This window comes from Charadrius vociferus, unplaced genomic scaffold (assembly GCF_000708025.1).
Source record: "Charadrius vociferus isolate BGI_N301 unplaced genomic scaffold, ASM70802v2 scaffold436, whole genome shotgun sequence".
NCBI classification, from domain to species: Eukaryota; Metazoa; Chordata; class Aves; order Charadriiformes; family Charadriidae; genus Charadrius; species Charadrius vociferus.
In genome coordinates, this window is record NW_009649187.1 from 542355 (window position 1) to 555122 (window position 12768).

The 12768-nt window shown below is 38.5% G+C and overlaps 1 protein-coding gene across 1 annotated transcript in view; it reads left to right on the top strand.

The window, feature by feature from the left end:
* Positions 1-11010: 11010 nt before the first annotated feature.
* Positions 11011-12768, top strand: part of BLNK (B-cell linker) — a 95953-nt gene continuing 94195 nt past the window's right edge. The window contains exon 1 of the mRNA XM_009888683.1: positions 11011-11067. Coding sequence (XP_009886985.1) covers positions 11011-11067 — 57 coding nt within the window. The remainder of the gene's footprint in view (positions 11068-12768) is intronic.

The window sequence follows — 12768 nt, forward strand, 5'->3', positions numbered from 1 at the left end:
TGGAACCAGTTATAGCTCCTAAACTCCACTTCTGTAAAACCAGGAAAATTTTGTAACTCAAACTGACAGACTCAACAATCAAGTTCTGAGATAGGTCACACCATTAAAAAAGTTGTTATGAATTTGGCGTTATGGTTTTAGTATTGTAAGAACAGACATCAGTGTTAAGCAATACAGCATTGCTGTATAAAAAGAAGTGATTTTGAATACCTTCTTGTAGCATGATTTTTAGAATTTCAACAAGAACTTCCAAAAAACAAATGTTGAAAACCAAAAAGCAATTTAATTATACAGGCACATGCCAGAATTCAATTAAGCCAAACCATCCTAAGTACAAAAATGTTTCTGCAGAAAGTAACTTTTTAAGAAACTCCTTCCCTTAGTACTTACCGGTGGCACCATTGGAAAAACCCGTGACACTTCTCTCACTTACAGCTTCATCCGCAGCCCATTCAAGTCACTGTGGCTCCTGAAATATTACTAAGAGAAAAACAGAGGGAATTGCTGATCCACACCTTAGTGGGGACAAAGAGAATAAATAACAAATGAGAGAGAACACTGAAGTATTTAATTAGTCTTCACAGAAAAGATTGTGACCAGATGCTTCATTTTCATAGCAGCCACAGCAGGACCGGAATATTTATTACCAATTTTAAGGTGGATTAGAAATTTAAATAAGAATGGCATAATTATATTCTCAATACAGATTATGTAAAGAACTAGCCAAAACATTATCCTTGAACTCTGAGTGATATGAATTCAGCACATAATGTAGGTCAGTAAAATGACAGTAGCTAAAGAAGGGCAAACATCAGTCCTTTAAGATGAGGGGGGAAGGAGGACAGGGAACTGCAGAGCAGTCAGCCCAACTTCAGTTCTCACAAATATACTAAAGCAAACATTGGGCCTCAATATACTTACAAATTGTTTCTTTAATACTGCAGTAAAAACTGACTTGTCAGGAACAAACAGCATCAAATCAGTCTCATTTCCTTCCTTGACATGATAGCTACATAGTAGATAAGGGGCCCAAAGTACATATTATCACTAAGGCTTTTGATGTGGTCCCACATAAAAATCATCACACACAAACTAGAGAAATGTGAAGAAAGTACCGTATATTGTAAGTGCTTACCTGACTTACATTGATAAGACATCTGTGAATCATGTTTCAGACTCAGTGGGTGTTTCAAGTAGGGTCCCATAGGAATTTGTTCTGGCCTTAATTGTATTCAGTATTTTGTTAATAACATGGATGTTGAATAACAAGCACACTTCTAAAGTACATTGGGATATCACTGAGACAGAAGCAGATGCCACAGGATAAAGAATAGTACACTGGGACCAGTTTGGCCACCCTCTTTTTCAATTAAGGTGGACCCAAACTGAAGAGAGTGCCGAGAACAAAAAGACTAAACAAGACAATCATTACCTATGAAGAAATGCTAAGGAAACTGGGTTTGCTTCCTCAGGAAAGAGAGAACATCTGGGTTCAGCCCCTTCAGTGCTTAGACAACAATTAGCTTTATCAATGGGCACCTTCTCTTGCACCCTCCAGCAGTATAGCACAGAATTATTAGAATTCTTCCTCCTGCTGTGCCACCCAAGGATGTGGTGAACCTGATGCTACCCCAAGGACTCATAGTTAGAAAAAGGGGTTACCAAACTAATTTCCAAGACTGAGCCAATTCGCTGTAGTTGTATTTGATCCTGCCTCTCTGCTGAAGCCCTGCCTAGCTCTCCCAAGCTCCCTTCCAGACCATATGACTTCTGTCAAGTCTGTTATTTTTATTTCCTGTTAAATAAAAAAAAAAAAAATACCAATTAGCAAAGTTTTATCAAACTTCTAGGCAGATAGCTGTAAGTAAGCCTTCATTTTCCAATGTTCTCTGTGAACTTATTCAGACTATGACACTCTTCCAGCTTTTTACTTTAAGAATGTTTCTCTCCCACCCACCATGAATGCCAAGCCTGTCAATCACACTAACAACAACAAAATACATATGGGACAGTTTAAGGAGGAAGAGCAGACGTGAGAAACTGCTCCTTTAACTTGTTTGGAATCAATTCCAACATGCATGCCTGGGAGAAGGAAAATGAGTATATGGTAAGTCATGTTCCTTTCATTACTTTTTTATAAAATGTGCAAAAAAAAAAAACCAACAGTGACAATGGCTCATATTTTATATACAGTAATACTTCATTGAGCTATTTTGCTCAAGTATATTTTCCCCGAGAGCAGTATTCTACGGTTATATCCAGTAATGTAAGTTGCATGCAGCTGCTACGGGCTTTTGCAAAGCAGAGCTTGACTTTGAAAGTTTTGAAATAATGGAATACATTTAGTGCTTATGTCTTGAAAATATATGGTTGTATTTAGTAAAAAATAGCAGTGCTATGATCTAGGAATCAAGTTTTATACTGTTTATTAACAATTTCTATAAAATCACAAATTGAAAACTTACTTTATGAAACTCCAAGGAGCTGTAGCCTGTAAAAACACGGCTCATATGTGGCTTGCACATTCCAGACTGTAGGAAAAAAAAAATAATTCAAATATAAACTGTAACAATGTGTTAACTCTGCTTTATGTACGGGTTATGTAGGCGAATGACTTTCTTCTATTTAGAGGTCAAATTACCTGGTGTATAAAATGCACACATTAACTAAGATTTCTCTGAAATTTTGTAGTTCTCAAGTACTAGATGTCATTTTTGCTAAGGGGTCCAGAAAAAGGAAATTTCTTAATATACAGAATCAGACTTCCACCTTTTTTTGACATGTGAAATTGTAAATAGTACGGATGAAAATTGTTGATGTCTCCAGTTAGATACATTTAAAATAACAGATTATACTTTGAACATGTACCCAGGCACATTTTTAAGTCTGCCATTGTCCAGGCCAGATCAAGAGGCTCCAGCTCCAGGGAATATTGCAGTAGCAAGAGAGTGTGACCTGACCAAGGCTCGTGTTGGTTCTCATTCAGGTCTCTGTGACCTGCTTGAAAGTTATGTGTAGCCACCTGGCCATTTCAGAAGAAACAGCATCTGTGCCCATCTTTATCTGGAAGCCTCAATATCCTGCTCAAGGATCCTCCCACTGCAGCCCACAGAGCCAACACGTATTCAAGTGCATATATTTACTTGGATTGCCATGAAAGGTTGTATACCACATAGGGTAACTAGGAATATGAGGGTACTAAGTAGAATTGGTAACCAAATCTGGGGTCCTCTTAGCCAAGAATTCTTGAAATAATCCCCTTGAGGGTAGTGGAAAGCAAGTGGAAGTGAATGATAATATTCTCCATTTTTTGCTGCACACACTTGAAGATAGAAAACTACAGCATTGATCCAGCCAACATCGATATCAGCATCGAGAGATTAGCTACAGGATCCCAGATGAGCCTCCCCACATCCCTGTTTTTTTTTAATTTGTTGTTGTCATCATCATTTTAATCTGACTAAAACACAAATGGCAAAATATTTCTCGCAAGCTACAGTCCCCGTGGTTCAACCACCTCTGCTACAGCCCCTTTGGGAACACAAAGCTGAACATGACCTTCCCAATAGATCTCTGTCTCATTCAGTGGAGAGAGGTGAACGGCATAAACGTTGGCCTCTTGAGAGTACTCTCCTGAAAACCCAGAATACAAATTAAGGCAATGGTAACACAGGCAATGATAGGAGAACTAGCCAAAAGTTAGTGTTGGGGAGAGCAATCAGAGAGAAGCCAGGCGGGAGAAGAGGGAGGCTTGGGCACAGCAGGGTGGGCAAGCTGGCGGGGCAGAGCTTCAGCTCACCCTGCACACTACCAGGCATGTAGGGACATAACAGCGGAGGGTAGAGGCCAGCAAGGAGCAGCTCCTTGCACGCCAATATTTCTGAAAATGCTGGTGGCCTACTGGGCCATGGTGAGAAGAGGAGCGGGTACTGCTGGCAGTACGCACTGAATTGCAAAATCCTTAAAACACTATTTTTAATCTGCCTTTGAGATGTTCTGAACTAGAACTGCTTACACCTACTCAGTAACCAAACTCAGCCTGCACTGCAGAAATAACACCATTGCTGTGCTTCACTTTCTTCATGTTTCACATCTGATGCCATCTGTTATTTTGTTGTTTCCCCTAAGCAACCATTAAACTGGTAACTCACACATAACTCCCACCCAGCTGCTTCCCACCTCCACCATACATGAAGACCCCACAACTGACACAATTACTCCTGCACTCAAACTAGGCAAACAAAATTTAAGGAATACATGTGACACTCTCTTCTGTTCCTGCACACAATGGAAGAGAGTATCACTCCCTCTTGTCATCCAGGGAGATGTTGTTCCCCTTGGAACAACTCACAGCCGAAACAGTATGAAATTCAGCATAACTTTTCTTATAGTGCGCACAGCCAGGCACTTGAAGATTATTCTGAGGAGGCAAAGTCTAAGATGCAAAAGTTTCTATCTCAATTCTGCATTTCTGAAATTCCAGGAGCTGAGTTTTGCCAGATTCAACGTTTTGCAAAGTCACAAGATAGTAAAGAGTTAAGAGTATTCACTGGCAACAACTGACCTGTCAGTCAATCCAGCAGCAAAAAAACACACAGGAAAATTTGAAGAATAGCAGATGAGACATTTCAAGTTAGCTGAAATCCATTTTAATCTTTGAACATGTGCCCCAAATCCATTTTGCACTGGGAAATAAAACAGGAAGAGTAATCAGAAAGCAGAATATAACATTCCTTAGTCTCTGGCCTTTTACGGAATCTTTCCTATTTCTCCTGTTGTGGTGACTCAGAACTGCTGAGCAAAGTAATCTGGGTTTGTTTCAGCAGCTGCATCTTTGTAATTTTATTGCCCATTCTACAAAGCAATGGCTCTCAAGCTTTTCCTCCTTGCTTCATTTTAGAATATGCTCCCTGCCCCCTTCTCCAATTTAAGAATTGCATACGCTGCTCCTCTCAAACGGGAAGTATATTCTGTGTTAGAGGTGAAGAGGCAGAGAAGGGCTGTGACTGGGGCAGGGATGCAGCTCAGAGAAGACAGGGACATGGGTGGGAAGGGGCAGAAGGTCCCATCCTGAGCCTCCTCAGCTCTGTTCCCTCTTGACTCCATCTGAGCCTCAGGCCCCACAGAAAACATCTGCTTTCCTCCTCCTGCAGCCCAGGAGCGATCCCTGGCTGTGCCTGCCCAGTCCATTGCGCATATCCCTCCTTAAAGGACAACGGTCATGGCTGCAAAGTTGGGAATCATTGGCGTAACATACATGATATATATGCACGCAGCACATGTAGAAACCATACCCAGACCTGTAAGTCCTTGAGTTCAAACTGGTTGGAGTCTGCAAGAATACTATGGAAGTCTTACATGCTTGCCCTGTTTCTATACAGTTCCTCGGTAGCTCCCTTCTGACCACAGTCAGAAAAGAAGATGCTGGGCTGGATGAGCTTATGGTCTGACTCAATACAAGCATTTTATGTTAGCCGTACCTTTTGAAAAGATAAGACAGCACTGGAATGAATTTGTTGACAAATTGTTCTTTACCAGTAATAATAGTGACAGGAGAAAAAAACAAACAAAACCAAAAAAAAAACACCTAGAACTTTAGATCATAGATCACCAAGTTGAGTGATTAATTTAAGCCCAAAAGTATGATGCCCAGACTTGACATAAAGAGTGAGATTATATGATGAGACAGTATGGAAGTAAAAGTTCTGCAACTGCGCTCTATTTTTTCTCTCTAAACACCACAGCACAACATGGCAAAACCCACAAGCAAGTCAAATGCATTCTGACGGCAGATCCAAGCAACCGGATCAAGGAGTTCAAGGTAGGCAAGAGAAAGCCATCACTAATTGTTTTTGTAATAGTTATGAAAAATAGTTTCCACATTTAAATATGTGAGATGCTGGTGACCCAAATATTTTATATACTGATTTTCAGCAGAATTTGTTTAACTGATTTCAGTAATTACAGATATTTGCATATGTTGATATGATAACTCGCTCTTTCCTTGTACCGCAAGGAGTCTCTCATAGAATAATATTGGTACTTCCTAAATCACCCTTTATAGGCGTTCACTTTAAGTGAGCAAACAGGAAAAAAGTTGCAAAAAGGACTTCCTCCTAGGATTTCTACAGCAGCTCAGTAAAAAACAGTGAAGCAACAGTTCAGTGTTACTCATATAGATCAAGTCTTTCTCACCAGATAGCAACATGGCCACAAAACTACCATCTCAAGAAGAATTTGAGAACTGGACAGCTTTTCAAGTTGCAGATCTCCTAAGACAGGTACTGAACCTAAACCACGACAAATATATACATAACATTTTAGACAGTCCAGTCTGTATTCAGCTAGCAGAAACTCTTCCTGGATTTACCTTTGAAAAACAGATATCTTGTCCTAAATCTAGTACGGATATTCAAAAGTACTGAAAACAGATTAGTCAGCAATTGTCACCCCCAAGAAATTACTAATATTAAGTAAGTTTCTTGGTTCTCTCCTGTTTTTTATAGAAATTTAATTCATGGTAGAAGCTGCTAGCTAAGATCTCCTACATGGCAAATCATATAAAAATGTTTGCTCACAGTGATATTTCTTATAATAGAAAAGCTATTTTATGCCCCAATTTATTTCCTGCTGGGAAGAAATAACCATTTCACTGAAGGTGGGTCTAGATTTTATTTATGAATATCGCTTTAAAATTTACAGCTTGTCAATAAGAATCTCCTGTTCATCTTTTCTCCTCAATTCATATATACCCACAGTAGTTGCTAGATGTTGCTTAATTTTAAGGTACTTCAGCTTTTTTTTTTTTAATCATTCCTCTGTCTGCCTGTACCTTTCCTAATTCTGCAATGTTCTTTCTAGTATATGTAAAATAACCTGAATTGCACAAAATATTCCAAGCTTGTCTTCAGTCATCCTTTGACTACTTGAATAATCTCCTCCAAGATACGTAAAATATATCCTCCATGATAAATAATTTTTTTAATATCAGATTTTTCCTTGTAACTTATGGAATACTAAGACTCAGGTTTTAGACTTCTACCTGTAACTTACACAATAAAGTCCATTCAGTGCATTTTGATATATAATCTCATTTTACATTCCTTTTGGGCTTTTTTTAAATGCATGTTTCTCTATATAATTTTATATATAGGATTTTTATGTCTTGTGTTCATCCTAATTCTAACCATAGAAGCACCAATCTTTTCTAGTACCTGCTTTACACCAACAGTTAGAATTTATTGTCATTAAAGTCTCTCATCCTTTTTAGTTGAAAAAGCATACAACCATTTTCAAGGAAAATAATAGTGTTATGAAGTGTTCCTACAAGAGTACCATTTGTAGCTACATAAAAAGTAGGCCAAAGTTTAAAATGTTCATTTTTTATTATTTTTTCCATTTTGCCTGGTGTATAAATATGTATGCTCATGCATGTACAATTTAAAAAAAAAGCACAACAACACAACAGTTTTACGATGCAGATTTATCACAGGTGGACTATTGTCCCTATGTTGAGAAAGTCAACCTGTTCCATGGAATTAATTCATACCATAATGATAATGTATCAGCTAAACTGCAAACTTATTACTGTGAACAGCTACTCATTAGCTCAAAGCCTTCCAGCTTAAAGGAAATCAGACTAATTAATAGAAGATATAATGATTTTAAAGTACCCTGTAATTCTACAGCAGAATACAAGACAGAAAATTAATAACAATTGTTCAACAACTTGGAGGCTTCCAGGGACATTTCAGCAGGCACACCGTAACTACTGGCTTCATACTTGTTTAGAGAGACTCTTCCAACTTTATAAAAAGCTGTTAATGCCTATGCTTACACCCTCACCACTGATTAAAGCAGCTAAGTGATCTAATTAGTACAGTATAACCAGCATTAAGTGCTTGGCCATTCTGCCTACCAAAGACCAGCACTGGGTAGCAGCAGCCGTTTGCCTGTGGCCACCACGTACACAGCTGTTCAGTTCGGGCCACCACAGCCTGGGCACCAGGTACTGCCATCCTCCCCAGTGCCAGCCAATGCACCAGGGGGGCTGTGCTGGATCCCCCCACCCCTCCCAGAGACTGGGCATACACATACACAAACACTAAAATAATGCTGTTAAGGTTGCAGAAGCAAGCACTCAATGTTAAAAGTGCCAGAAGTGGGATTAGCTCTATAACCTGAATTTGCCCCCTTTTACATACGCATTATGATAGTCTGTAATTGTTTCTTCATGTGCTGCCTTTTCCAGTCACAAAAAAATGCCTCTTTCAATGCAGAGAAGCCTGTATGTTTTGTGCACTACTCCGGGCCATTGCAGAAATTGCAAGGTGCATGAGGCCAGGGCTTGCTGGAAAAGAGAATGAATTCATGGTAATGTTGATTCAATTCTGCCTTGAAACCCCAGATTCTGTCACTGCCCCAGCTCAGCATTTTTACCCGAAGCCATGCAAGTCACCCAGAAAAAACATGACATTTCCTGAGTGCTTGACTTGAAATTCCAGGCTCTGATTTGCAGAAGTGGTGAGAGGTGAGAGTTGCAACCACAGTGGCAGCTCTGCTCAGAAGGTAAAAATACCAAAATATTGAATATGCAAATACACATGTATATCTCACAGAGCCTAAATAGCTGTAGTTAGGCATCCAAAACCACTGGATACTGTAGGAGTTTTATTTCTCATGTACCTCAACTCCCCTTACTAATAGAGTTTTCATCTCACAGGGTGGTTTTAGAAAAAGCAGTTAATGTTTCTGAAGCACTCAAACAATTTTAAGAGTGCTGTAGAACAGCTCAGAACAACAACAACAAAAAATCATTCTGGGCTCAGACAAGGTTTGCATACTGTGCAGTACAGCTGTACAAGATAGCAGATGAGCAGTAAGCCCTGAACAGAACACAATGTATCGAACAGCAGTTCAGTTTTTATGTGCTGTGAACGATGCTGGGTCTTCTAGAAGAGGTATACTGACGCTGGTACCATAATATATACGTACAAGGCATATGTACATACGTGCAGTGTAATTTTAGCATTTCCTTAAGTCTTCATGATGTTTCCAAAACAGATTTTTGTGTGTCATATGTACAGACGTTATTAACTAGTCATTCTGCAAAGTGTTTCCAGCCTCATGAAAGTCATTTTGTATAAAATCAATAACTTCACTACTAAAAAATAATTAACCCTATTGATTTTGCTTTTTTCCTAATAAGTGAAGATGATAATGGAAATCTGTTAGCCATGTGCATGTACTTCCCTGTTACCTTGCATCTGTGCTATAATTGCAACAACAATGATATTCCATGTTGCATTCATAGTTTCTCTGCTTGGTCTCCATTTGCCATGGGGCCTAGTCCCTCTCCTCAGTACTGACCTTAATGTTATGAAGCTAACGTATTTGTAAGAAAATGAGAGGTTCAGTGGTCATCACTAAACACCAGTAGTGAGACGTCTGCTTGTCTGACAAGCTAACCATGTAAAATGAACAAATTTTCCCTTAGACAAAAGTTACATGCTTGATTAATAGCATAAGGCAAAGCACAAAAGCAGTTCATCACAGCCAATAACTGGAGACAGAGCCAATAACTAGAAATATGTAGGCAAAAGCCAAGAGCAGAAACTGTGCATTACCTTGATTCTTTACTTTCCAGCAACATCAGTGCAAATGATGGCAAATTAATACATCCCACAACCAAGCACCGGTCCAAAACCCAGAGCAAACCCCTCCTTTGAGTTGTGATGTATTCTCTACGGCAAACAAGCAGCACTCTCCCAATCACAGAATAAATGAGTAATTTATAAACTCAAGCATATTGGCTTATAGGCCAAACAAACTGTCTGAATATGACCAAATAAATATGAAGATTTCATGTCAAAAAAATTAGATAAAATACACTTTGAATGTTTTCAAGCATGATCTGTTTTAAGTATTCTAGAAATAATTACATTTAAAAAGCCACAGAAATATTTATATGAGAATAATTTATTTGCACTAATATTTCTCCATCAATGTCTGAGTTGGTCATTACTGCTACAGAAATTTACAGCTAAGCATTACAAATACTAAAACTCATTTCAAGAGTAGTACATCATTAAAGAAAGGATTTCTAAACTTTTTCCCACTTTCCATGCAAAACAGTGTGATTTCTTTGAAAAGCCAGGCTAAACCATCTAACACACAGTGAGATTTTTAGGACATCTTCAGCCCTGCTCCATTCCTTACTACTTTTTAATAAAGGAAGTCCAATGTGTCCACTTTTTTTCCCAAACTACTATTTGTTTTTTGTCATAAAGAGATACTACTTCTGGACATTCCTGTTTCATTTTCATTTATAATCAACACCAACTTTCTTAAAAGAGCACCACCACAACCATGTTACAGAAAAGAACCCGAATTCTTTCCAGCGATGCCCATCTATCACAGGAACCACAAGACACACTTAGCCCAGACATCTGCTGCTGAAGCCAAGCAGCAGCCGGCATGTAGACAGCGTTAGTAAACAGGCACGTAACAGAAGAGCTTTCTCTTATATAGCCTTCATTTTCCAGCAGCCAGTGATACAACCATTTCCTGAGGTGATTGCACAGCTACTGATGGACTTTTGTCACAAGCTACCTTTTAACCCGTTTCTATTGCCAGCTTCCTTTTGTCTCATAGCAGTTAAAGTCCCATGGTGTATTTCTGTTGGGCTCCTTGTACCATTAAAGTTACATTTGATGCTCCATAATTTCTTCTTGTCTACCCCATTCGTGATTTTATCAACCCTTATCCCCTGTAATCCTTCTTCCTAAGAAAGAGGTAATACTGTGTCTTATCTCTTAAGTGGAAGTCACCACCAATTTCTTAGCATCACTGTTATTCTGTCCGATATTCTTTTTCTAATTATCCATGTCAAATAGTACAAAGATTTCCATGTAACCAAGTATTTGAGCATGGAAATATTAATTATTTTGTTTACAAATGTCAAGTTTCACACTATTGTAATAATTCTATTTTTTCTTTTCTCAGTTTGGAATGCCTGAATCTGCTGTGGTTGTAGAAAAACTGGGCATGAATGGATCTCGTTTCTTGGTAAGCAAATATTTCAAAAGAGTTATCATTCAAGCATAGTTTGACATGAGGCTTGTATTCCTTACAGTGCGAGGAAATAATCTGACATTGTCTTTCTTCATACACACTTCACCCATTTCTCCAATTTTCCATTTTAGCGGGTTAATTTACATCTCTGACTCAAGGAACCTGCTGCACAACAGAAATCCCAGCCAGCCTTTCTCCCCCTTCAGAGAAAGTAGAGATCCGTAGAATCAGCCATTAGCACACAGCTGCGGCAGGGAATGTCTCATGAAGTACAACCTAGTGGGGTTTGGGGTTTTTTTGAGAAAATATGTATTTGAAAGCCATTACTTATGTAAAAGTTTTTCATAAAACTCGCATGATTAAGAACATTTACTAGTACAGAATTCTACATGAATTTTACAATAAGAGTTTACAGATACAAGGAACAATGCCTGAAAAAAAAATCTGATAACTTCCTTTGTCAACCTCTGTAGATTTTTTTTTGCATGAGCGTGGTTAATTGATTGCAACTAATTAGAAGAGAGGAATAGAATAGCACCCTGAACTGGGGCGATTCCTCTACCACTAATTCCACTTGTGTAGGTATTGAAGTACAAGACCTTTAGGATCTATTTTAAAGGTGAAATAATTGTTCTAATGTATTTATGCACTGCAGAGAAATTACGTTTGCTTGGCACTTCATTGCTCAACAAAGCTGTTTCCTGGATGCATCAGGAGTTGTATCTGCTGTTTATGTTAACAAGGGCTCCAGTCCTGCGAAGTGGTTCATTAGACCGCAGCTACTCAGGCGCATGCAGGTTCACTTTCTTTAAAACTGCGTGGCCACAGAGTAAAATTGGGTTTTACTAACAATTCATGCTAGCACAGTTGGGCTAACAAAGCTGTCAAATACAGACTGATTCCTGTCCCATTCATGCATTATAAATTGAATCACTAAAGGTGCTGTAATCTCCATTGCTGGATGAAAGGGAGTGAAGTTAAAGCTAAGGATGAATGTGTTGGCTTCGTCTGCCTGCAGCAAGTAAAACTGTTCAGCAGCACTGGAAAAGGATATGAGAAATATTTTCAGACTTTAGTGGTAACTTAATCAAAGCACAAGTGAAAAAAGCAAGGGGAACAACGGATGATCTTTGGTGATGGTCTGTAATACAAAAGCAGTATGATTAAAAATGAAAGCATTTGCTAGTATGTTCTCCAAACTATGTATTCTCTTTAACACATCTTTAAAGATCATTTTGCATTGCAGAAAACATGGCAGTATATGTGTGATACAATAAGCAACATCCATTTTTTATGGCACTGTAGAGAAAATGAGACAGGTCTTGCACACCAGTTGTAACCTTCCTACAGCTTTCACGTGTTCTTTAATTGAATTGTTCAGTAGCATTGTCAACGTGATAAATCTGTAATAAGGTATGCTTGAAACAGAATTAATTATGACCATACTAAAAAAATGATGATTCAAGAATCTATATTTTGCTATCATTATTAGCAATATTTGAGTAACTACAAGATGCTGCTCTCCTATGTACAAGCTAATACGTATATTAACTTGAAACTAATTAAATCAATAGCCCACTTTTTTATTCCAAGCTCCTAGCTTAGTATACAAGAAATCTATACTAGTCTAGGAATGAAAATTTCCTTCTCTGTACAAGGTGTCTGATTTAGAAAGAGTACCCTTAGCAGATCCAC